The sequence below is a fragment of the Pleurodeles waltl genome, chromosome 5, assembly GCF_031143425.1.
Source record: "Pleurodeles waltl isolate 20211129_DDA chromosome 5, aPleWal1.hap1.20221129, whole genome shotgun sequence".
In the NCBI taxonomy this organism is placed as follows: domain Eukaryota; kingdom Metazoa; phylum Chordata; class Amphibia; order Caudata; family Salamandridae; genus Pleurodeles; species Pleurodeles waltl.
In genome coordinates, this window is record NC_090444.1 from 1,585,511,406 (window position 1) to 1,585,538,455 (window position 27,050).

At 45.2% G+C, this 27,050-nt stretch overlaps 1 protein-coding gene across 6 annotated transcripts in view; it reads right to left on the reverse strand.

Moving 5' to 3' along the window:
* Positions 1-8,309: 8,309 nt before the first annotated feature.
* Positions 8,310-27,050, reverse strand: part of KIDINS220 (kinase D interacting substrate 220) — a 987,486-nt gene continuing 968,745 nt past the window's right edge. For all 6 annotated transcript variants that reach the window (XM_069235892.1, XM_069235890.1, XM_069235888.1 and 3 more), the window contains one exon: positions 8,310-15,138. In XM_069235892.1, coding sequence (XP_069091993.1) covers positions 13,885-15,138 — 1,254 coding nt within the window. In that variant the 3' untranslated portion in view covers positions 8,310-13,884. The remainder of the gene's footprint in view (positions 15,139-27,050) is intronic.

Below are 27,050 nucleotides of genomic sequence, written 5' to 3' on the forward strand. Positions count from 1 at the left end.
AGGAATGGAAGACATACGAGCCAGAGTGGCAGAATTGGAACGACGGGCAGAAGATGCAGAGGGCCGATCTAGAAGGAACAATATACGAGTGGTGAACCTACCGGAGGGCGCGGAAGGCCGAGATCCGACGATCTATTCAGAGACTTGGCTGCGAGAGTTGGTACCAGATGGAACGCTCACCCCTTTTTCCTCTGTGGAGCGTGCTCACCGGGTCCCGACCCGCGCGAGACCTCCGGGAAGCGCTCCACGCCCATTCATAATACGCCTCCTCCATCATGCGGACAGAGACATCATACTACGAACGGTAAGAGCAGCGCCACCACCCAGAATAGACAACATGCAAATATTATTTTTCCCAGACTATACCTTAGCAGTGCAAAGGGATCGGGCCTCTTATCTTCCTGTGAAACGTAAGCTACGATCACTGGGCCTAAACTACTCGCTACTGTTCCCAGCCAAACTCCGAGTAGTAGCTAAAGACAAAACGCATTTCTTCCCCACTCCTGAGGAAACATGGAAATGGCTTGAATCGGCAGGACTCTCAACGGGAGATACGCCAGAGCAAACTGAACAAGCGCCTCGGGCCAGGCGTGGCCGTAACAAACGGGATCGGAAAAGAAACGCAACCCGTACAGAGCCAACCAAATGTGCCCCAGACCTGGAACAACTAATTCGAGAGAGAAAGGAGGCGATACACACCGCGACAGCAATGGGCGCATCCCCCCTGAACTCTGGTTCGGACACGGAACTCTCACAAATGACTAGCGATCATCCCCCTACACCGGACTGTCTATCAGAATCGGGCCCTATCGAGGGACCCCCTGTGACGCCGGCAACTGCGGACGAAATCTTCTCAAAACTCCTGTGCAATGTAAAATCACACTACCCCGTAGGAGATATTCAGTCTGAGACACACGTACGGGACGCTCTGGTGGGCGAGCAAACAGCCAACACAGCTAAGAGATACCTATGGCAATCTACGAGGAACTATAAACGTGCAGACAGTGACAAGAGCGGGCTTTGCTCATTGAACTGCCCCTCTCCTTCTCCCGTCCCCTTTTTCTTACATTGTCATTGATTTTCCATCTGACGAACGTATACACCGGGGGACCCTCTTGCGCTCCCACCTATCATCTTATCCGTCCTGGCCGGTCTACAAGGCCTAAGACTACACCATCCCCTGGCACATCTGGCCTACCCCTACACTCCTATCAGTGGAGTTTCGAAATGCATAGACATGCATCTGCACGTTTTTGTCTTTGTTGTAATGTTTGGGCGGTGACCCGTTGTTTAACTGCTCTGATAGTATTAATTAAGTTCTGTTTTTGCAGATGTCCATACACAACCTTCTCAAACTCTAACCGGGAACGGAAAACTAACGAAATAACACAACGCATGAGACATAGGTGGGTAAGGCGGAAAAATGACCTAACACTCAAAACATGGCTACATACACGACAATTACCTGGAACGTAAGAGGTATACATACCCCCAAACAGCGATATGCCATCTACTCCTACCTTAAAAGACACTCAGTTCAGCTAGCGCTCCTACAAGAGATACACCTAATAGACCAGGAAATCCCCCGACTGCGCCAGCGCTGGAGAGGGCAATTATACGCGACAGGATACTCTGCATATGCCAGGGGTACACTTATCTGGATTAGAGCAGGCACCCCCTTTGCAGTGGAAGAACAGATCATAGACCTGCAGGGTAGATATGTACTCGTCAAAGGGAAACTGGCAGGGCGTACAATCATACTGGGCTCCATAAATGCCCCAAACACAGATCAAGCCACCTTTCTGCACACCCTAACACGCCACCTGCCACACTGGGGCACACTCCCGTGGATCCTAGGGGGAGTCTTCAATAGCGTGCAAGACATAGAGCTAGATCGCTCCTTCCCCCGCTGCCAACATCCCCAGTGGTGGCTGCATCGCGAGGCCTGGTAAGCTGGACTCAGCACTGGCAACTAATAGATATATGGCGACAAAAACACAGAGAGGACAGAACCTACTCTTTCTACTCCGCCCCGCATTCCCTACACATACGCCTAGACTACATATTCTGCACCGCGAACCTTGCCTCAGTGGTGGAGAATCCGGTATACATGGGGCGCACACACTCAGACCATAACCCTCTGACAGAGCGGCTGCGCTGGGGAACACCCCACTCACCTATCCCCAAGTGGAAACTGAGGCCAGAACTCCTAGAAGATGCTGATTTTAGGGCATCATTAAGCGCTGCAATTCTAGAATATTTTGAACGCAATGAAGGCACGGCTACCTCGGGACTAATTGAATGGGATGCATTCAAAGTCTTTATCCAGGGGCACTGCCTGGGAACTCAATGCAACATGCGCAAAACCATCGAACGTGACATGGCCCAAATAGAGCTGGCCCTACCGCAGTCAGTAAACGAAACCACTCACAACCAAACTGAAAAGGCGAGACTAGCAGCACTACATACAGACCGCCAGACATTACTATAGCGTCTGAGATGCCTAAACTACACCGCACACTCCGCGAGAACTCATGCATCAGCGGACAAGGCAGGTAAATTACGGGCCTGGATGATACGACGGGACTCCTTGAGAGAAAACCGATAATGGAAATCCGCTCACAAACAGGGGAAATAGTATACACACCCACAGAGATACAAACTGAATTTATAAGACACTATACGACCCTCTATACCACAAAAATAACCCCTGGAGAAGACTCTAGTGTGGAATTTCTTACCAAAGTGAAACTCCCAAACCTAATAAACGACCAGATCGAGACTCTTGAGGCACCTCTAGACCTGGAGGAGATCAAAGCCAGTATCAAAGACCTCAATTCCGGTAAGACGCCAGGCCCAGATGGGATACCAGTTGACTTCTATAAAGCATTTGCGGTGCACATATCGCTTAAGTTACTCCGGGTATACGAGGCAGCTGTGCAAGAGGGCCACCTATCGGATACACAAAGGGAGGCATTACTGGTCTCCCTTCCCAAATCTGGAAGAGACCCAATGGAAATGGGCTCATATAGGCCGCTGGCAATGCTAAACACTGATTATAAAATACTAGCCAAGATATTAGCGACAAGACTGGCACCAAGCGTACCAGAACTGATACACCCCGACCAAAACGGATTTGTACCAGCCAGAGACACCTCCCAAAATATCCGAAGACTATTCCGGGTTATGGAATATGCTAAGCGAGCCTGGCCTCCTTGATCTGGAGAAAGCTTTTGACTCTCTGGAATGGCCTTACTTGTTCAAAGTGCTGCAAAAGTACGCCATGGGACCATTTTTTACCCGCCTAATTAAACTACTATACACCAGACCAACGATAGGGGTGGGTCTAGGCCCCGAGATATCAGAACCAATCAGGGTGGGCAGAGGCACGAGACAGGGCTGCCCCCTCTCGCCGTTACTATTCTCACTCGTAATGGAGCCCCTAGCGGCCGCCCTACACAAAGAGGGATCCAACTGGGGAATAACTTTGGGAGACGGCTTACACATAGTGTCACTATATGCGGACGACCTCTTACTATATTTCAGAGATATTACGCAGATTCCACAAAGGGTTGGCTCGCTCCTGCGGCACTTTGCGCAGATATCAGGTCTTAAGGTCAACTGGTCTAAGTCAAACCTCTTCCCATTCGATCCAGACCTACCAAACCCAAGACTCACCCTAGCTGAAAGTCCAGTCCCCTGGCAACCAAATACTTTTAGGTACTTGGGCATTAAAGTTTACCACAGCGAAGAAGACATATTTGAGGGTAATCTAGTAAAAGCAACATCCTCAGTCAGATCCCAAATGGCTTTTTGGAGAACATTGCCACTATCAGTGGCGGGTAGGATAGCACTCCTAAAAACTGTGGTGCTTCCGCGACTCCTATACTTCTTCTCTAACCTACCACATTATGTCCCCCCTGGCTTCTTTAAGACACTGGAAACAGGGCTGAGAGAATTTATATGGAACAATGGCCGCTGTAGAGTAGCCCTGAAAAAACTGTACCTACCGACTGATAGGGGTGGACTTGCGGTTCCCAACCTGGAACACTATTACCTGGCATCCCAACTTCAATGGATATCCAGATGGCTGGCTGGTAAACAACTGACGGATACAGCAACAGAGACAAGACCATACTTGCTCCAACAAATACAACATCTATTTCACCCTATCACACACCTGCGAACCCCACGACAAATGTTCCTTAAAACAGCTCATAAATGCTATCATAGATCGCTTCGCCTTACGAAACCGTCTATTCCATTTGCACCCGCTCTAGCACTGGTGGGCACACCGAGGGGCACTAGGATCAGACACAGAGCTAGAATTACACACACTGGGTGACATATACGACAACCGACTATCATCGTTTGCCAAGCTCCAAGAAATGGGGCTCCCGCCCGGCCAATTCCTTCTATACTGCTCACTGGTGAGGTCTTTGAGTTCCAGGTGGGGTGACATCACAACACCTCCGCCCACCCACCTGCTGACCCAGTACCTACAGGTGGTGAGCTGCGGTCAGCATCAGGTCAGTTGGCTAGCGGATGCCTTGAGAATCCAAACTGCCCCTGAAAATGATACACTACGTATGACATGGGAAACTGACACGGGCGAACCCATTGCGATACCCAAATAGAGATCTGCCATCTCAGGCCACCTCAACGTACCACGTAACTCGCGATTTAGACTAATCCAGTATTATATTGTGAACAGAGCCTACCTTACACCTGCACGCGTAAATAAATACTTTAACCGCCAGGATGCAGCCTGCCCTAGATGTCGTGAAATTGGTGTAGACATGCTACACATGATGTGGTCCTGTCCTAACCTAGGCGCCTACTGGAGAGCGGTGGTTGACAACCTCACCATTTGCATAACACAACAAATACCCTTCACATGGGAGGCATGCATTTTAGGACTGTTCCCAAGAAGCAAGCAACACAGAGCAGAGACACGCTTCATAGATCTAGGACTTATTGTCGCAAAACGACTGGTGACCCAAAGGTGGAAGTCTCCGGACCCCCCACTGATACAGGCCTGGAGACGCTCACTCAGGGTATGGGCGGGAGCAGAAAACTTAGCACTCAAACGTGAAGAAACCCTGGGGCTACGACAATTCCCTATTTCCATCGACTGGGAGGGCCTCTTAACCCAACTATATAATACGGAATCACACCCAACAGGGGAAAGATCAGACTAATGCTAACCGAAAAACCACAAATGGGAAGACTACATCACACAGGGGAGTAGAACACATAGCACAATTGAGCAAACTAAGTTATTGAGAACCGAGATGGTCATAAAGAACGACTTCCACGAAAGACTCCTCCTCCCCCACCTGCTAACAGATTCGTCACTATAAACCCCTAACCTGGCATGAAAACAGCGAAATTTAAATCAATCACACAAGTATGGACATCGGCTAATGTTATTGTTACAATTGTTTCCTTTTTTCTTTTACTTTCCTATATTTTAAAGTTAATCTATACAAAATCATACTATCTGCTCCCCCTGTTTTTTTCTCAGCCAAACGTTATAATCTGACACTTGGGACACACTAATGTCACCCCAACAAGAACCGCAACTGTGATTAGTAACAAAATAATTGCAAAGACAAAACGCAGTGAATATCGTATAATAGAGACACCGCTGTATTAAAAATTATGCAATAATATGATCATTAAGTGCTAAAATACACTGTACTGTATCAAACACTAACTGTCACCAGATGAGAAATGTAAACTAACAAAAAATAACAATAAACAGATTTATGAAAAAAAAAAAAAGAAGTATGCTTCCTATACAGCTTGTAATCAAGAGGCATCCTCCAGTTCTCTACTCCGGTCTCTTCCCTTGGAAGCGTCTTTGGATCATTTGATTTTCATACTACCTATCTTCAGATTAAACTTAAATCATCTTCTTTTCCTGCCTCACCTTACAAACTGTGAATTGCTTCTAGATATAGAAATAAACTTCATCATAAATAAGGCCAAAATCAAGATTCCAGATTTCTTGCGCACAGCTCTTTCTTCCAGCCTTGCCTCCTCTTTCAGACAGACAAGGACAGTGGCACGTAGCTATCCTCCTTTATTGTGCAGTGTCATCACCAAAGACTACATACACCCTTTCAAAATCCTCAGGATCTGTTACCAATTCCCTTTCTGTGCTACAAAAGCCCTCATCACCACCCTCGTCTTAAATTAACTGGCTTAATATAATGTTTACTACATTTATTGATCTTTCTCCCTATTCTTACCTCTAATGGAGAAACAACCATAATTCATCACCTCAATCTTCTAGATCATATCCCATCCTCTAGATCGTATCCCATCACATTTGTCAGGGAAAAGGCTCTTTTCCCACAACAAGTTTGGAATTTTGTTTTACAAATCAGTCCAATCACTATCTTCCATTAAGTCAAAGCCACTTACTTCTGCTCTACCAATCATCTCCTCTGTGCTCAATCCCAATTCCAGCAACATCCCACCACTCTCCGCATCATCACATTTCCTGTCACTCGTACTACTTAACTCTTTACTACTACCAACTCTTAATTAAAACAGAAGGCTAGAAGGCTACCTGTGCTTGCAAAACTATCCCACATAAGGTAAGGTAAACTAGGTTTTAAGGGTTCAAGGGTGGATAGAGGTAAGGGGAGGTAAGAGGTTTTATAGGGTTTAGGGGTGAGTAAAGGTAAAGTGAGTTAAGTTTTTTTTTTCATCAGTGAGTAGATGTAAGATTTTTAAGATTCAATGGTGGGCAGAAGTAATGGTAGGTAAGGGGGTTTAGGGAATGTAGAAGTAAAGGGAGGTAAGGGGTGTTTGGCTTCAGTGGAGGTAAGGGGTTTTAGGGTTCAGAGGTTGGTAAAGGAAGGTAACGGTTTTCATAGGGTTAAGGGGTGGGCAGAGGTAAGGGAAGGTACTTTTTTTAATGGTTCAAGGGTGGGTAGAGTTAAAGGGAGGCAGGTCGTTTTTAGGGTTCAGGGGTGGGTAGAGGGAGGCAGTAGGCTGTTTAGGAGTGTGTAGAAGTGAAAGGAGGTAAGGTGATTTTAGTGTTAAGGGGTAGTCAGTGGTAAAAAGAGGTGAGGTTTTTAAAAACATTTTTTGTTGCTTTTTAACACATCCAACAACAAAGGAATAAGTTAGCACCGTCCAGTTTACAAAAACAAATAAAATGTACAACTTCATTGTATGGAACTTTTCGAGATCACAACCATCCATGCATCAACAAAAATATAAAGCATGTCATAGAGAAGGTAAAACAGATTGAGAATAATTCCACCACTTCCCACAGAGGTAAGGGTTTTTCTAGGGTTCAGGGATGGGTAGAGGTAAGGTTTTTTTTAGGGTTCAAGGGTGGGTAGAGATAAAGGGAGATTAGGGTTTTTTCAGCGCTCGGGTAGAAAGAGGTAAAGGGAGATAAAGGTTTTAAAATTGCGGAACGGGCAGAAGTAAAAGAAGGTATGGTGTTTTTTGGTTCAGGGTTGCTTTGAGGTCTAAAGTAAAAAAAAAAGTGTGTAAATTATATAGATATATATATATTAAATATTTTATTTAAAAAAAGGAATTATGGACAATCTGCTTTAAAATGCTGCACTGTAAACAGTATGTGTTGTAATAACTTGTGCTGTAAAGGTACCTTACATTGTGGTACATTACTTTGTGTTGTAATGATAGGTGTTGTGATGAACAAGTTGTAATATATCACAATGCAAAGGATTTTGTTGCAATGTCTTATATTGCTCATTATAACAATAAAATACAAAATACAAATTCACCAACACAATAGTACTTCAACGGGCAGAAAGTGGGTGGATTTCGAACACAGCACTGACAAAGAATGATGGACAGTCAGGCCAATGTTGAGATTAAGCAAGTATTTCAGTAGGAGGAAAAGTTTGAAAATATGATGGAACATACTTTGTCCTTTTGCTAGATCTTACGAGAAGCATACTTTAGTAACCTTCCTCATACTGGCAATTACATTTGCTTCAATATGTTTCATCCTAGTCCACTGTCTTTCCTCCTGTTCTCCTGCCATACCTATAGTCCCAATTATTGGAAATAAATGTTTGTTTCCTGTCCTTGGTAGAGAAGTCAGGGCAGATCCATTGCTAAAATGAAACATGTATGGTGTTCTGCTCTGGAGCAACAAGTTAGATTTTAGTTCTTTCCTTATAAGTATGAAGTAAGGTAAGCTTTCTTACCAGGCATTTTAAGTAACTTCTTGAAAATAATTCTGCTGCAGAACATGTCGTAAAAGGTACACTGTGCAAATCTTTACTAAATTAAAAGAATACCACAGACACTTGTTCTGAATCATCATACCAATGTGTTTTATTTTCTTTTGGATGAAGTGATTAAACACAAACTCCCAAAAAGTATTAAAACTCATTATGACAATTTATGCTTTTCCTCCAACATTGCAAATTCATGCAAACTTTGATTACCATGCACAGCATGCAGAGAAACAACATTAACCAGTGTCCACGAGAGTGGGTGAAATTGGAAAATCCACATATAGACGTAGCACAGACTGAAGTGAATCATGACACAGTACAGTGACAATTCTGAAAGACACATTTTACATTGCTATCACCAAACGTTCAATTACAGTCAGTTTTACAGATCTATCAATGAATGGAAACTACACTGAGTAATATATCTATCCTTTTGATGCAATAACGAAATGCTTTATGAATTCAGAAACATTATACTCACATATCCTAGTGACAATACTACTTCATTTGTTCAGAGGAAGGCTACACCAATCTAGTGAATTCAAATATTCGAACAACGAAGAGGGCACAGAATTTACCTCCCAATTCTATTTAGTCCTTCCTGTTGAAACACCCTGATCTGCCAACCCTGGATAGATTTTGATAGAGGTAACACTTTTAAAAAGAAGAATGCAAACATGGGAACCCACAGGAAATTACTACATTTTGAAGTATTAAATGGATCCATCTCTCCCTCTATACGCAAAGAGGCAGGGTACAGCTTTTCAGAAAACTGTTAAAATATGAAAAGTTACTTTTGTAACTGCAGAACTGCATATGCCCTCTTTCATTAACAATTTGGAGATTTGCTGCACGGCCGAATCAGATCCAGAAAGTATAGTTGATATGTTTAAATGGAAAAAGTCGTAGTTGGCATGAAGTTGCAGATGGATACTTCGGCGCAGACTGATGCCTTCAGGGCTTTCTGATCTAATTATTGGAATACTCCTGGATTTCTCTTGCAAAACGGGCTCCACCTTTCCATCCTGATGAATGCTCCCTCTAATACTTGTAAGTCCGAAGCATTGGGTATCCCTCAATATGAGAATAATGTACTTGGATCAGAATATTTGAAGTGGGTGGAGGGGCTACTAGGTTCTGTATAACATTACGGAACACTATCTAGTCAGACATTTTGACAGAATCTGATGGTACGCTGTGCTTAAAGTTTTTTTGTTTTTTTTACTGTTTGCAACATATTTTGTTACGAATGTGTCGTATTTGACCGCAAAGTCAGCATGGTGCATTTATAAATACCAAATAACTACAAATAATTATACCAGTAGTTTGTTTTAGAAAGGATATAGGTGGCTGAGAAACCTGCTCTGTCTAAGGCTGTAAGATTTAATAACTAGATTTAGTGAGACTAGGCAGGGGGATATCAGAACATATGTGCAGGCTGGGATGAGACTAAATTACCTACCAAATCGCTAAAAGTAGACCCAAGCCATGCAAACCACCCCCAAAGGCTGCTCAAACACAATACATTGTAGTACAATTTTGAGTTGTGCTTAAGACCACTTACGATTCAGATCTACAAAAAGATTAGTCAGGCCAGTTTCCATTCGTATAGGCCACAGCAAAGCTCACTGAGTTTTTAATGTCACATAGGCAAGGGAGAGTATGTGGTCCACAGCCCAAATCAATGTGGCAAAAGTTGGTTTATTTGGGTAGTAATTATTAGTAGTGCTGCTACCATAAACTAGCCATTCAAACACAGAGCCTGAACAGCAAGAGTTGTAAAGATGGCATTCAGCTTAACAAGTTTGAAATGCAACCCTTCATAGGACACCATAAGGATTTCTAGGTTACTCATAAAAGAGTTGTTAGCAAGAACCAAGATTTGTATTGGGCCAGGCAGCTGATAGTTAGGGGTCTGGATCACACATTTCCAGGCATTCCATTTTGAAGGCCTTGTTCCCCAAAGGTACTTCATGATGTTAAAAGGATGGATGATGGCATACGGTAGAAAAGCTCAACAAAAAGCTCAACATTTTGGAAGAGGAAATGGTAAACTAAGTATAGTTAATTATACACATGGCACGCCACAAACACAATAGGCTTTTCTAAACTGGATATCTAATTATATGTTCTGATACAAGTACGTTCACTATAGTCCACAATGCTGGCAGAAGTAATGTGCTACTACTTCCTTACATTACCAACAAGAAATTACAATAATAGGTTTGCTGGACAACTTGTGAGTAGCAGGATTTTGAATGGCACACACTGTGCTGCTTTATATTAATGCTTCCAGAAATGTGATGCACGTGTGTCAAGGATTTAAAATCAGATAACAGGGCTGACAGACATCGCTGTAAAATACAGTCCTCACTACCAGAATGTTGTCATAGTGTACTATACTCCTGAAATGCATGGTAAAACAGTCTGCTGGTAGCAGCATTTACGATTTTCTTTGTGCTTAATTTATAGACCAGATTTTTGGCTTCTTTGCATTTTTTTTTTATTTGTGAGCCATTTCTTTCTTTGATAGACTTAGTGCATACATGCATGTCTCCCTGCAAGCGGAGGAGCCATTTAAGTTAAATGATGTTGAAAATTCTTCTTAAAGTGAATATTTGTGTTTTGTAAACCCCCCTGCAAGTTGTTAGACAAGTTCCATATAAGAATTGCTAACAGAAAGTTTTACATTTGATGTAATGACTATGTTAAATTTATGCAGGTCAATACATTCAGCAGTACTAAGACTGATTCCTTGTAAAAGTAAGTGATACTGAGATCAGTTCCTACAGAAGCATAACACGGATTCTCAGTGGGAGAGGCTCAAGAGAGATTATGCTTAGCTTCTGGGCACCGTAGACATACCCTGGCATTTAACAGGGAGCCCTTGTTCCACTCTCTATGTTGCTAGTTCAGGGAGAGGGCTGCTCGAACATTCGAAAACACTGAAATACCAAATTCAGTGGTGAGTAGGACAAGATTTTGGACGGAATTAAGAACTGTGCACAATTAGATATTTATGGCCAGCTGCAAAGACACCAGAGTATATGTCTAGACTTCATTATTCTCAGGTGTGCCTCTTCACTTGTAATTTTTTTTTATATAAAACATCTACAAGAAAAGACCACCTTAAATATTAAATACATTATTTCAAGGAATGGTAAAAACAGAAATTGTTCAAAAGACTGCTGGATGTGGAAGTCATCTTAAATTAACTGAAGCAGAAGTACTAAAATGAACTAAAATGTGTCCACCAAATTAATGTAGGAATTAAAATGCAGAAAGACCAGTGACAAATGCACCGATACGAAGAATGTTCACACAACAAAGTGGATCAGATGTATTATACTGAACCTGAAGGTTCATTTCTATCTCTTCTGTTTCAGGCTCTTGATAAAGAGGAGATGATGTGCAGCGAGAAACGTGATGTGTAAATGTCACGTTATAGCCATGAACGCAATGCCCCATAAGAGAAACAGTAAGTGGCATCTACTTGCTCTTCTGCGAAGATCCCTAAAAACCAGATTATACTGTTCAACCTACCAAACTGTATAGTCTTCTTTAAATTCATAATAGTACCAAGGTGAACAACTGTAATTATAGTGAAATTAACCCGCAAACAATTAAATCCCTTTAACATCTATGCCAAGGATAGCTACCCCGAGTTAAAAATCGGAATGGCATAACTATGTTCAAAAAGCCAAAATAAATGTAAAGGGTGAAAAAAAAAGAAACTGAGCCTATTTTATTGATAAATTACAAAAGGGCAACTGATTGAGTGATCTTCCGGGCACTGCTGTGACATTTTTAGGTAGAAAATTATGGGAAAATTGAAAAATTATATATGTATTTTGCAAACCCTCTTAATTATAGTACTGAAACAAAGACACAGTTCCCCACCACTTGCTTACAAGGTGTATTCGGTGGATGAACTGAAAATCACTTTCGGCGTTTTCCAAATTTTGGACCTGATTTAGGTTTTGGCGGAGGGAATATTCCATCACAAACGTGACAGATATCCCGTCCGCCTTAATTCGATCTCCATAGGATTTCATGGCATCGTAATGGAGTACTCCCTTTCACCAAGACCTAAATCAGGCCCTTAGAAATGTTATACAGAGTGCAGTGCCTGAACACTTCATGGTTCTAAAACACTTTGGGGCCATGAAAATAACAATTAAGGAACATTTTCTTGAAAGCCTTGCATTTCATTATTCGTTTGTTTGCCACTCATGATCCCGAGTGCAGTGCCTGATCGCTTCAGTGTTCTAAAACGTTTGAGCCCTAAAAATAAAAATAAAGGAATATTTACGCCTTACATTTTTCTATTAATGGTTTGTCACTAATCATTTTATATTTGAACTCAAAGAGTGCTTCTTTTGCTGATCTGTCTATTGTTCCCTTATTTTGTATATGACGTTTGTTTTCCTCCACTGTCATGGGAATCAACAAACAAATCACGAGCTCCCGGCTGAGATTAAATTATCCAAGAACCACTGCACATGAACGTACAACCTGCCTAATAAACACTATGGGGGTCATTACGACCCTGGCGGCCGGCGGTATGTTGGCGGTAACACCGCCAACAGGCTGGCGGTGTTCCGGCAGCAATTATGACTGTGGCGGAATTGCCACGGCCATACCTCTGGCACCTCCATTTTCCCGCCAGGATTCCGCCTGGCGGTCATAATCCCCAGGGCAGCGGTGCAAGCACTGCTTCCCTGGGGATTATGAGTCCCCGACCGCCGGCCTGTCCATGGCGGTACACACCACCATTGAAAGGCCGGCGGTAAGGGGACTTGGGGTGCCCCTGGGGGCTCCTGCACAGCCCATGCACTTGGGCATGGGCAGTGCAGGGGCCGCCAGGCATAGCCCCGTCGCGCAGTTCACTGCCCGAATTTCGGGCAGTGAAATGCACGACGGGTGCTACTGCACCCGCTGCACATCAGCATTGCCGCCGGCTCTATTACCAGCCGGCTGCAATGTTGATGTGACATTTCCGCTGGGCCAGCGGACGGTAACAATGTTACCGTCCGCTGGCCCAGCGTAAATGTCATAATAGGGAGACAGGAATACCGCCGGCAATGGCGGTATTCTGTCTCCCGCGGCCTCTGCGGTCTTTTCAAAAGACCGCCGAGGTCCTAATGACCCCCTATATGTATAAATACACCCTAACGATTCGTTTTTTTGCTACCATAAATTAGGCATTTAAATTCACACATATGTCCAAATTATAGTGAATATGATGCATATATATTCTCCTCTATTTTCTCAAATCCCAATATCAGAGGAAAATACTCTGCACTAAGGGAGTAGGGATGAAAAATGTATCTTTTTTTGGCAATTAGGCCTACTTGGCAAAGAACGATATGTACTTGTATTGAACTTCATACTAACACATAAATGAAGGGAGAGAGAGTGTGGCTAGTTACTCAATACATACCAATGAGTTATCAGTGTGGATGGTAAATACATTTTCTTCTCCAGCTATTTTTTTTTTAGTATTTCAAGCACGTTGGTTTGGGGTCACTTCTTAAGCGACCATATTTTTTACTTTATGGAAAAAAGGGCAACTACATATTCACGTGAAAGGAGACTTGCACGGTTTAAGAAGCTGATAAGAGTTCAACTGTTTTAGTGTAATCTAAAGTATACTTTCTCTCTCTTCTCCAAAACCTGCAGTTTCTGAAGCACCAACGGTGTGGAGTTCAGAAGCATCTTTGGCCCGCTTATTAAAGCGATTGCCTCGCTTTTGAGACACTCCTCTAAGGTTCTCATTCTGAACAGATATGCCATTGGAACTTGACCCAGGATGAATAATTACTGGAGAGTCTTCCAGTTCTTCAAAATGTTCATTGGCTCGATTGGCTGGAGCACTGTTATTGTTAAGGGTCACAGTGCTTGGGGTTCTGTTCAGGTTGTAAGCTTTATGACAGTCAGGCCAATTCTCTTCTGGACTGCTTGCTATTAAGCTGCTCTCTGAAGGGCTCTTCTTATCTTCAGAGCAGATAGACATGCGTGCTAAGCTAGAATCCTGAAGACCACTAAGACTCTGAGGAATTCCCCTTCTTCCACTGAGGGCATCTTCGCCCTGTTGAAGCAGACTGGATTTTTCAAGTTGTGCATCAACTTCCTCATTGTGGAGAGAATGATTTGGAGAACTTTCATTGGATCTGACACCAGAGTCGGAGGAATCTTTTTTGTCTAGCATGGCATCTGATAGGTACTCCTTTGCTTTAATTAAGGATCTAACAGATTCTGGCCCTTGATCAGTAATCTTTCCCTGCCTGTCAACTTTCTCTCCAGTCTTCCTGTTTTTCCCTTCCTTAAGTAGTGGAGTATTATCGGACTCCTCGGTTCCAGATTCATCCTCATCACTTGGAAGTTTCTGATAACGAAGGCCGGGCCCTTTAGGTTTTAAATCTGCTCCCTGGAAAATGTTTGCTCTCTCTGAAGATTTTTTCCCTAGAAACAATTTGCTGCCAGACTGATCAGACTTTTCATCTTCCTCAGTGATTGGATCCAATGGTGATGCATCAGCAGTTGAAACACCTGAAGAACTGAAATCTACCATATCGTTCCTCTTTAACAAAAATGATTTCCTCCCATCTTCTTGTTTCTGATCACCATCTTTCCCTTTATCTTGATCTGTACTTGAATAAAGGGAGCCCCCAGAAGTACTCTGACCCATGCAATAAGGGCCTGTGCTGCTTGGAGAAGATCTACCACTCATAGTAGTAGAACTTGTGCCACCCCCTTCAATCTGTGCCATTTGAGCTATATATTCCCTATATGCATCCCTGTATTCTGCTTGAACTTTATCAGTAAGCTTTGAAATGTCATTGGTGGAATCTTGAGAATTGAGGCTTGACAGGCTTGGGGTTCTGTGAGTTGGTCCCTACAAAAAAAGAAAACAATTGAATAAGCCGCCACAAGGACAAACCTCATTCTATGCACACATCACCATCCTTCTAAAAAGAGATGCTGTAGCAAGGACTGAGAGGAAAAGCCTAGGGCTATAAGGAACAAACATGAATGGGTATGCACTGCGACTATTATACTTCTTTCTACACAAATTGTATTTACTTACTCTTGCACATGCTTGCAAAATCATATTTTCATCTGTAAAACAATAATAAAACTGTAGCACCAAGGCAGCAGAGTAATCCTTTAAAGCTCTACATAAAATTTCATAAACATGAAGGGCATTCTAAAAATAAGCAATATTAAAGAAATATTTACTGAAATGTCATTAAAACAAGATTTTTAGGGAAGGTTATTTTCGCCTTTAAGATTTCATGTACAACTCAGAACTGAAACCAGCAAAATTTTTAAACAAATATGCCTGTTTGCCAGCAAAGCTGTAAGGTTACAATACACCTTTCCTCGCATACCATATTTAAGAACATGCAGAATTAGCACCTAATAAAGACTCTATAGATGTCTGCGCACTCTAAACAAGGCAGACACAAATCCCCCTCTTCTTGGAGGATCACCCACCATCTCCCTACTCTAAATCAGACTTAGAGTCTGCATGTTCACATGCCACCAAGGTAAAGGAGAGATAATTGACATGTTGGTATCTTCGATATTCATAAATATTCTGTAGCGCCTGAACTTTTATTTTTTATTGTGAAACTTTCTTGTCCAACATCGCAACTTCTGAACTCTTCTGTTAAGCTTGGGAATCATGGTCTTTAGAGATTATCAGGGATGTACTTGTGGGGGTTCACGTTACTGGAAAGCTAATATCTGAGATTTAGGCACCCAGTTCCAAACTAATATGATTGCATTCGAAGTGACAAAGAACATTTTGAGGCGCACTCAAAAGGGGGGGATGAGGAGTATCATAAGAACAAGTTACTTACCTTCAGTAACACTCTTGGTGGATACTTTATTTAACTGCAGATCCTCACCTTGTGAATTTTCCCCAAGGCACCAGACAATCTAGAAACTCAAAAGCAGTACTCATGCTTCCAGTAAGGGGCGCCGTGCTGCTCTGCACTGACATCATTTCACTCCAGAAGTGACAGCGGGCTGCACATAAACATCACCCAGGTGTGCTAATGTCAGTTGCTTTGAAAGTTTGTCCACGCCCTCAGACCCATTGGCCTACTGGCTTGATCAGCTGCAGATCTCTAGTTTGGGACCGTTTTAGATGGAAAAAAAGTCCATTCCACAGAATGAGAGGACAGTGAGGAATCTGCAGTTAGATGGGGTTGTATGGCAGAACCACGCATGGCTTAACAACGGGTCGGAACAACGACCGTGTCTTAACCACGCATGCCTTTACCATGCATGCCTTTTAAACCAATTTCATTGTAAAAGCATGCTTAGTAAAGGTATATTTGGTAACACCATGCGTGGTTGTTTGTGTGTAACAAACCCCCGGCCCCCTTGTCCTAAACCTTGAAACCTACCCTATCCTAAGCACTACCCCTACGTGTCCTAAAAACTACCCGAACTCCCGCCCCCTAAATCCTAAAGCCTACCCTGCACTGTTCTAAAAACTACCCCAACCCTACGCCCCACCCTAAAAGCTACAATGCCCTGTCCTAAAAATTACCCTCACCATAAACCCCAACCCTGTCCTAAAAACTATCCCACCCTGTCCTCAAAACTACCCTGCCCTGAAACCTAAAACATACCCCGCCTGTGTCCTAAAATCTACCCTGATCCCCTGCTCGCCCTAAACCCTAAAACCTATCCTGCCCGGTCCTAAAACCTACCACGCCCTGTCCTAAAAGCTACCCTGACCTACAGGCCCTAAAACGTACCCTGTCCTAAAAACTACCCCACCCTGTCCTAAAAACTACCTGAACCCCCATCCCTGCCCTAAACGCTAAATCCTACCCTGCCCGGTCCTAAAAACTATCCGTCCCATCCTAACCCCTAAAAGCTATCCTGTCCTGTCCTAAAACCTACCTAGCCCTGTCCTAAAAAAAAAACTACCACAACCCCCACCCCGCCCTAAACCCTACCCTGTCCTAAAGACTACCCGACCCCCACCAAACCCTAAAACCTACCCAGTCCTAAAAACAACCTGACCCCCACCCTAAAACGCACCCCACCCTGTCCTAAAAACGACCCGACCCTCCAGTCCGCCCAGAACCCTAAGACCTTTCCTGAACCTGTCCTAAAAACTATCTGACCTCCCACCCCCTAAAAACTACCCAACCCTCCACCCCACCCTAAAAGCTACCCTGCCCTGTCCTAAAACCGACCCCGTCCTGTCGTAAAAATTACCCCGACCTCCCACCTTAAACCATAAAACCTACACTGTCCTAAAAACTACATCACCCTGTCCTAAAAATGACTCAACCCCCGCCCTGAATCCTAAAATCTACCCGCCCTAAAAAACTACCCCAATTCCCACACGCCCTAAACCCTATGTCCTAAAAACTGCTCCACCCTCTCCAAAAAACTGTCCCGACCCCCACCCTGAACCTTAAAACCTACCCCACCCTGTCCTAAATACTACCCAACCCTAAAATCTACCCCAGCCTGTCCTAAACACTACCTGACCTCCCACCCCCGCTCTAAACCGGAAAAGCTAACCTGCCTTGTCCTATAACCTACCCCACCATGTCATAAAATCTACCCTGACCCCCACCCTGCCCTAAACACTACCCCAACCTGTCCTAAGAACAGCCCTGACCCCCTGCACCCACCCTAAACCCTCAAATCTACCCTGCACCGTCCTAAAAACTACCCGACCTAAACACTAAAACCTTACCTGTCCTAAACCCCCCCAACCCTGACCTAAAAAGTACCCCGACCACCCGCAACACTAAAACCTACTCCGCCCTGTCCTTAAAACTAGCCCAACCTCACCCCAAACTGTCCAAATCCTAACCATCCCTGTCCTAAAAACTACCTCGCCCCACCCTAAACCCTAAAAGCTACCTGCTCTGTCCTAAAACCTACCCTGCCCTGTCCTAAAAACTAGCCCGACCCCCACCCCGACCTAAACCTACCCTGTCCTAAAAACTCTCTCACCTGTCCTAAAAACTACCCCGACCCCCTGCCCTAAATCCTACCCTGCCCTAAAAACTACCTGCCAACCACCCGCCCTAAACTCTAAAACCTACCCTGTCTCAAAACTCCTCAACTTTGCCCTAAAAACTACCCTAGACCCCCTGCCCCACCCTAAACCCTGCCCTAAAAACTACCCCACCCTAAACCTACCCTAAAAACTCCCCCACCCTGACCTAAAAACTACCCTGACCCCACACCCCGCCCTCAACCCTACCCAGCCCTGTCCTTAAACCGACCCCGCCCCCACCCTGAAACCTACACTGTCCAAATCCTACCCTGTCTTAAAAACGACCCCGCCACCACCCGAAAAATGACCGTGCCCTGTCCTAAAACCTACCCCGCCCTGTCCTAAAAACTACCCCAACCCCCACCCTAAACCCTACCGTCCTAAAAACTCCCACACTCTGTCCTAAAAACTACTCCAGCCACCCTCCTAAACCCCTACCCTGTCCTAAAAACTCCCCCAATCTGTTCTAAAAACTACCCTGACCCCTTGTCCCCGCCCTACACCCTACACCCTAAAACCTGCCCTACCCTGTTCTAAAAACTCCCCCGACCCTGCCCTATACCCTAAAACCTACCCTGTCCTAAAAAAAAACCCACCCTGTCCTAAAAACTACTCCGACCCCTCCACCTCACCCTAAAATCTATCCTGCCCTGTTCTTAAAGCTACCCCGACCCTCGCCCCCCACCCTAAATCATACATTGACCTAAGAACTACCCCACCCTGTCCTAAAAACTATCCCGACCTACCCTGCTGTGACCCAATAACTACCCTGAATCCCCCTGCCCTGCCCTAAACGCTAACACCTACCCCACCCTGTCCTTAAAACTATACCGCCCTGTCCTAAAACTACCTGACCTCCCGACCCCACCCAGAACCCTAAAACCTACCCCACCCTGTCCTAAACCCTAAAACCTACCAGTCATAAAAACAACCCTGACCCCCCCATCCCTACCCTAAACCCTATCCCACCCTGTCCCAAAAACTATCCCACCCTGTCCTAAAACTACACTATCCCACCCTGAACCCTAAAACCTACCCTGCTCTATCCTAAAACTAATCCCGACCCCTGCGCCCTGAACCCTAAAACCTACCCTGCCATGTCCTAAAACTAATCCCGACCCCTGCGCCCTGAACCCTAAAACATACCCCACCCTTTCCTAAAAACTACCTCGACCCCCGACCCCGAACTCCAAAACCTACACACCCTGTCCTTAAAAATACCCCCACCCACCCCAGCCCCACTTATCCGGCCACCGCATTCCTCTTCCGGATATTCCTCCTGTGTGCCTGAACCATGCAAATGCATTGTGCCTTAACCACGCATTTGCATGGTTCAGGCACATGCGTGGTTCAGGGCACGCATGGTAACGCTTCCGTGCTTACGGGCTGCGTGGCTCTGGCTGCGTTGTAAAGGCAGTTTCCCTTAGATAGAGTATCCACCAGAAAGAGCGATATTGAAGGTAACTTGTTCTTCTGATGATACTTCTAACAGCAGATTTCTCACCTTGTGAATAGATACCAAAGCAGGACCTCCCTAGGTTGTGGTTCTGTGAACAGGACCTGACGAAAATGTCTTACAAGATCGGAAAGGCAGAAATCCTATCTCGATGGACCTAACTCATGGCAATAGTGCTTTATCAACATATGCATGGATACCCATGTTGGAGCCTGACAGATATCTAGGACAGGCACTCCGTGCACCAGTACAGTAGTAGCACCCTTGCCTCGAGGGGAACAAGCCACACGTGGCTGCTTCTTAGCTAGTGCGTAGCAGATTTTAGTGCAGATAACTATTCCCCTAGAGATGTTTTTTTCTGCACTTCCTTGCCTTTCAGTGCTCCTAGGAGGTCCAAAAAGAGTTGATCATCCACCTGAATGACACTGGTATGATATGTAGAACCAGAGTGCTCACCTGGGGTTCAAACAATGAAGTCTCTCCTCTTTCGAAGGTTGAGGTGGAGCAAAGAATGGCAGAAAGCTGATAGCGTGCAGGGCATGGAAAAGTATTATCACTTTCAGTAGACGTGCAGCTTGAGTTCTCAACATCAGTTTGAGTGGGAAAAATGTTGTGAGGGCAGGTGGGTCCAAAGCTGCCTGCAGCTCACTCATGCCATAAGCTAACATAATTGTGACGAGAAAGACCATTTTCAGGGTCAAGAGTTGTAGTGGACAACTGTGCACCGGCTCAAATGGGGTACACATTAAAAAAGTAGGAACCAAATTCATGTCCCATAGTGGCACCACAAAGGGCTCTGGAAGAAACGTGTTGTAAACCTTTCTGAAATCTGATTACAACAAGTAAACAAAACCTAATCTGGAAATCGTAAAAAGCTGAAAAGAGCCAACAAATATCCTTTAACAGTGCCCAGTGAAAGTCTTTGTTGGGACAACAACAAAACAAACCACAACACTTGAGACAGCTTAGTTTGTAGTGGGTCAATCTGTTCAGTGCACCACAAAGCCACAAACTTACCCAGTGCCTGGTATACACGGATTTTAAAGACAGGTACCTGCTGCTATAACAACATCAAAGATCTGAGGAAGATCAAAGAAAACTAGCTGCTTCCTCTCAGTTTCCATGCATGGAGGTGCAGACTGCAAGACCCTGCCCAGTTGCTGCAATAGTAGGTCCTCCCAAAGCGGCAGCTTCATTGTAGGACAGGCTCTCATACCCAGAGTTTCTGGGTACCACAACCTCCTGGCCCAATCCACAGCCACAAGGATGGCTTGGGCTTGGTCGGTCTTGGGAAAAGACAGCAAGGCATACACAAGTACTGTGCTCCACTCTGTGAAGAATGAGTCACAGAGAGAAAGCTTATTTAAACATTTTAATGCACAAAAATGCTGACACTGGCTGTTTTCGGTGGTGGCAAAAAGATTGCACCAGAGTTCTCCCCATTACTGGAACACACCGTACTCTACCTCTGTAGCTGCCTTTTATGATCCACTAGGTGTCGGGGAAAGAGTTTGTCTGCCTGGGCATTAAGAGGTCCCATCAGGTGGTTCACAGCCACAGAAATGCCCTGGTGAGTCGGCCACTTCCAGAGGTGCAGAGCCTGCTGGCACAGGACCCAAGAACCCACTCCGCCCTGTTTGTTGCAGTACCACATTTCGATGGTATAATCTGTCAGCACATGTACTCGTCTACTTTTGATAGATGATAGGAAGGCTTTCAATGCCAAGCAGTGCACTTGCAACTCCAACAAACTAAAGTGGTGGGGAGCAGGCTTCCACCAGAGCCTCTGATCTCCACCTCTCCCACAATGCCTCCCTAGCCCAGTGGAGATGCATCCAACACCGCCAACAGTTCTGGGTGGGGTAAGAAAAGGAGTCTGCCCACTGGGACTTCAGATCCCACTGCTTAACCCACATATGTCATTTGGCATGGTTGAGTAGCTGGATACAGGAGGCCAATAGTTCCAGCAGCCTCAATTTCATACTCATGGAGGTCTAGGACAAAGGCTGAAACACCAGGATCATAGCCTGAATGTCCTGGACTCTCCACTTTGTGGGGAATACATGAAACGCCCCCATATCCAGGATATCACTGATGAACGGTAGCATCTGTGAAGGAGTCAGGCATGGCTTTAGCCCTAATGATGTTAGAATGTTTACTGTCATCCTTAAGGTAGTCAACAAATGCCTGGGGCGAGCTAGCCTTCAACTGCCAGTCAAGGTCAGGGAAGACTTACTGGCAGTGTACACCTTTACCACAAAACTCTCCAGCGTTGCGTGTTGAGCCAAAGTCAGAGTCACCAGGCACTGGTCTGTGGAGATGAGCTCCCTCCCTATTGACGGAGGGCCCAGAATATGGTTTTGCCCAAGTGGTTATCAGTAAGGGCATTGTTAAATGGCGGGAGAGGTTCAGTAGGTGTCTGGTCAGGCTGGAGAGCCTCCGTGAGGACACTGGTCTTTACTTCCATGGTAGGGAGCTGTGGGTCTACGACTTTCACAGCCCGTCAAATACCAATGGCAAAAGAAATACTCTCCTTTGTAGCAAAGCCAGGAGAAGAGACAGGTGCAGTGTCTAGGGATGTGTGAAGACCATTGGCATTCTGTAATTCTGCCAGTTGTCTCCCTCATACTGTGGGATAAATTTATCCTTTTCATCATAGTCATTACTGCTGGAATCAACCACAGTGCTGATGTAAAGTAGGAGACTTCAACTGCATTGAGGACTTGTTGCAGGAACGACTTTGGGAGTGGGAACAGGACCTTCCTTTGGACTTTGACCGGTTGAAGTGCAGTCTTCTGATGTTTGGTGATGGAGAGTTTCCGCTCTCTCTGTGTCATATGGCCTTCAGTTATCACAGGGACTGAAATTGTGGTTCGATCCCCGGCACCATAGGCATACCTCATGGGGTTATGTCACAGTCCCAAAATTGTTTAAACCTTGGAACCACTAGAAAGTGACATATTTGCCTCGCACACTGGTAAAAAGAAAAAATTGGAAAATAACTTGTCAAAGGTGAGAGTGGTAAATCTTGGGATCCAAGTTTAAAGGTGCAGAAAGAAAGGAACCTGCGTCAGCATGCCTGGGTGTGGCCTATATGCACTGAACTTAGAAGCAATCTTTGAATGACCACAAACCATTTCAAAATGGTAGCAGAGTGTGATTAAAGGATACAACGTGAGAACAAGGCTGAATGTGGTCATCTGCAAGCAGTACAAATTGGGCTTATACGAATGACACACTTGGTAACTGGACCTGCTGTGTAATGAGTTCTGGAGTTACAGGGGCTGCGTTTAGTTTCTTAGGTCAGAGGCTCTTAATATTTTGACTTCTGTGGACCCCGAATGAGCCGTTACTGGAATTCAGTGATTACTGGAAGCCAGAGATGGCAGCCTAAGGAATTTCTACAAATTTGACACCAAAACAATACACAAAAACACATAAATTAGTGGACATCAAACAGATGCACAAATTATGTAATTTTTAATTCACAACAAAATATATAGAAATTAAACTTTTAATTTAATGTGAAGGTTCAAGCTTTTCTAAATTCAGTTACTCATTCCAAAACACAAAGCAATATGGTACACTCTAGCATATCACTTTGCTTTTTTGCTCCTTATGTGTCTCATTGTCCATACTATATTTTATTTGCTGTATTTGGGCTGCTCCCGTGAATCCTGTTAAAGATATGAACTTAATTTTTAGCATTTCAATTCAAATTCCTTCAACACACCAGCAGCAACCACAAGCACCATCACCTCAATCCAAATACTCTGCAACAACCTCTCAGACTTCTTATGCAACAAAATCACATCCATCTACACCAACTTTGAAACACATTTGGACCTCATCAACCTTGCAATAAGTCTCTGATATCGGACACAAGCAATACCCTTACAACATGGAACCCTATAACCACAGAGTTATCCACAACAATCATGTATACCATCCACTCTGGGGCCCCGTCTGACCCTTGTCCCGACCACACCTTAGACAACAGTGTAGTGGGGACAAGCCCTTGACCCAGTCAGAACTCCTTTCAGGAGGCCACAGGCAAGCGGGATCTACTACGCCCACACGTGGAGTTTGAGGCCTTTTACGTCATGGGCCCAACCTACTATGGGTCCTCAGCAACTGGGCCACGTACTCCTTCACTACTTGACTATCAGTATTAGTGTGAGTCAAGCCGTACAAGGCTTCTTGAGGGGAAGTAAATGCATATGGTGTGAACACAGGCTCACAACTTAAAATATGTTCAATAGCAGCAATAAATGAGTGTCCAGTCAAATACCTGCTTTTATGAAAAAAAGGAGTATTTATAAATAAACATAAATATGGCACACACAAATAATGCACAAATAATACACATAGGGCCTGATTACGACCTTGGCGGAGGGGATTACTCCGTCCCAAACGTGACAGATATCCCGCCCGCTGTATTACAAGTTCCATTATATTCTATGGAACTTATAATATGGCGAACGGGATATCCGTCACTTTTGTGACGGAGTAATCCCTTCCGCCAAGGTCGTAATCAGGTCCATAGTCTTTCTGGGGTCAGTACTGTTTAGTTAGATAGCATTAGGACCACTCCAACTCTTCTCAAGTCAAAAGTGTTCCAGCGTCCACAGCACTACGAGGCAGAACAAGTTCCCTTAGTTACTTCGGCCCTCTGATCAGTCTTAACCACTGTTGCTGGAGTTGCTTTGAGTCCCCGAAAGCCTTCTAAGCTCGGACGTTGCGGAGGTCTGCAGCAGCAGCTAATAGTCAGTAGCACTCTTGACAATGTAGGAGCAGCAGCTGGTCATTTGCGGCACTCCCTCCAATGACGCAAGGAGTTCCTCTTATCACTCTCACATATAGGGGGAGGATTACTCAGGTTCCGATTCTAGGAGGCTTGCTCAGTATATGGTGTACACCTATAGGTGAGGCACCGTGCACTGAGTCCAAGCAACCTTTAGTGATAGTGTAAGAGGTTCTATATAACCAGAGCTCACGAAAGGTAGCTGTGGAGAGCAGCTAAGGCTTATCCAGGAGGGTGTAAAGCAGTTGCAATTACCACAAAGGTCAGTCAGGAATGTACACACAGGGAAGAACCACACCAGTGTTAGAAAAATAATGTATTTAATATAACACACACACTAGGCTAGCTTTGGTATATCTCCTAATCGGAGACCCTTAGGACTGGGGAAGTACTATAATACCAAAGGTAAGTAAATAGGATTCTCCTGGCACCCGTGTGTAAAGTTGTAACCCAGGGTCAGTGTCCACAGGATAACATGAGAACTCGGGGTTGGAGTTATTGTGTTCTATGACTCTACCCAGAGGGCCCTGAGGAAACTGGTTGGGACAAGGTTGGTTTAAAAGTGCCCCCACCCCTGGATACCCAGCGAAGCAGGCTACCTACAATAGGAAGCTCAGGTGCACAGGGGTGAAATCATGTCAGAACCTCCCATTGAAGTCAATTGGGACCTCTGTTGTCCAGCGACTGTTGTGACCCATGGGCCAAGTCGGTAGAACCCAGGTATGGATTCCTGAAGAAGAGGACCTAAGGAAAGAGGGGACAGAGTCCAGACCACCCAGAGGGGCCCAGGGGGTGCAGGAGGGCAATGCCCACCCTTCTAGGAGATGCTTTCCTGTTGGACAGTGGTAGAAGAAGTGCAGCTGTGGAATCCAGGTGAAGCAGGAGGATTCCATGACTCATCCACAAGCTGTCCCACGTCGATCGTTGGATTGCAGAGGAGTCAGTTGTCAGCAGAATCACCAACAAGCTTTGGCAAATGCAGGAAGGCGTTGAATGGAGTGCTGCAGAATTTTGGGGACCAGCGAGGTCCAGGAGACTCTACCTTTGCAGGTACGTCAGGGCCAGCCCTCAGCAAGCAGGAGAGCCAGCAGGAATCATTGTAGCCCCTAGAGGACCCTCTGGCAGCAGGCACAGGGAGTTGCAAGGAGGCCTCAGCAGCACAGCAAAGAGGGGTGCCCCCGAAGCAGGAGTTGCAGAGAGGATGTCGTTCCTGGAGCTGTGCAGTGCTGGAAGCTGGGGCTTAGGACTGAAGAGTCAACAAGCCTTGACAATGACAAACGCGGTGCACAGGGGTTCCAGCCAGGCCGCTCCATTGAGGGAACACAGATTTCTCAGATTCAAAGAAAACAAGTCGGACCTCTGGAGGGCCACAGAACCACCACCTGTGTTGCAGAATCTTGGAGAGTGTGAGACAGCAGGAACTACAAACCGGTTGTCAATGTTAAAGTGTCTGCGGATGGAGGTGAGTGACTCTTTCGCTCCAATGGAGATTCCTTCTTGCTTTCCTGATTAGAGGCAGAGTCCTTGTGACTCTGGCGGATGCACGGCCACGAAGGTTACAGAATTTTTGCAGAACTTGGAATCAAAGTTGTAGGAGACCTCCTACTGGTTATAGTCTTGCTCTCAGTTACAGTGAAGAACAGCAGCAGTTCTGTATCCAGGTTGCAGAACTGTCTTGCACAGAGTCTTCAGACGGTTCCTGAGACAAATCTGCAGACGAATCTAGGGTCCCACCCTCAGGGGATGCCTTAAGTAACCCAGGAAGGGGACTGGACACTTACTGCAGTGACCCACCTATCGGGGGTCAGGGACGTCAAACAGCTGGACTAACTAGTCAGATGCTCCCAGAGGCCTCTGCCCATCTTATTTCCAAGATGGCAGAATCAAGTGCCCACCTGGTAGAGCGCCTAGGCACCTCCCTAGAGGAGGAGCTGGACAGGGGGCTGGTCACTCACCTGTCCTGTGTGTGGTTTCGTGTCAGAGTGGCAGCCGGGGGCTCTTGCACCAGAGTAAACCAGTTTATACAAAAATTGCACCAAATGTGCCCTTCAAAGCAGTCTGGTGGCACTTAAAGGCACCCCTATCTCAGCCCAGAAACACCTATTTCTAAAGGACAGGTGACAACACCTCTCCTCTATAGGAAATCCTTTGTTCTGCCTTCCCCTGCCCCAGTTAGGCTCACCAGCAGGAGGGCAGAACAGTGTCTGTGGTCGGCACCAGAATAGACTGGCATGCAGTCCCTACAAAGCAGTACAGGCAGACATAGGGGATCCCTTAGGGAACCCTCAGAGTACATGGTATCATGCAGCTGGCACTGCAATTGGTATAGTTGCATGATTCCAACACGATTGATACCAAACATGTCTCGGTTCGGAGAAGCCATTATGTAGTTTGCCATCTTGTGTTGTCCATTATCCACTACATACCGTAAGATGGCTTCCCCACACTTGCAAAGCCCCGAAAATTGAGTCTGGAGTTTGTAGGGCACCTTTGTTCATGCAGGGA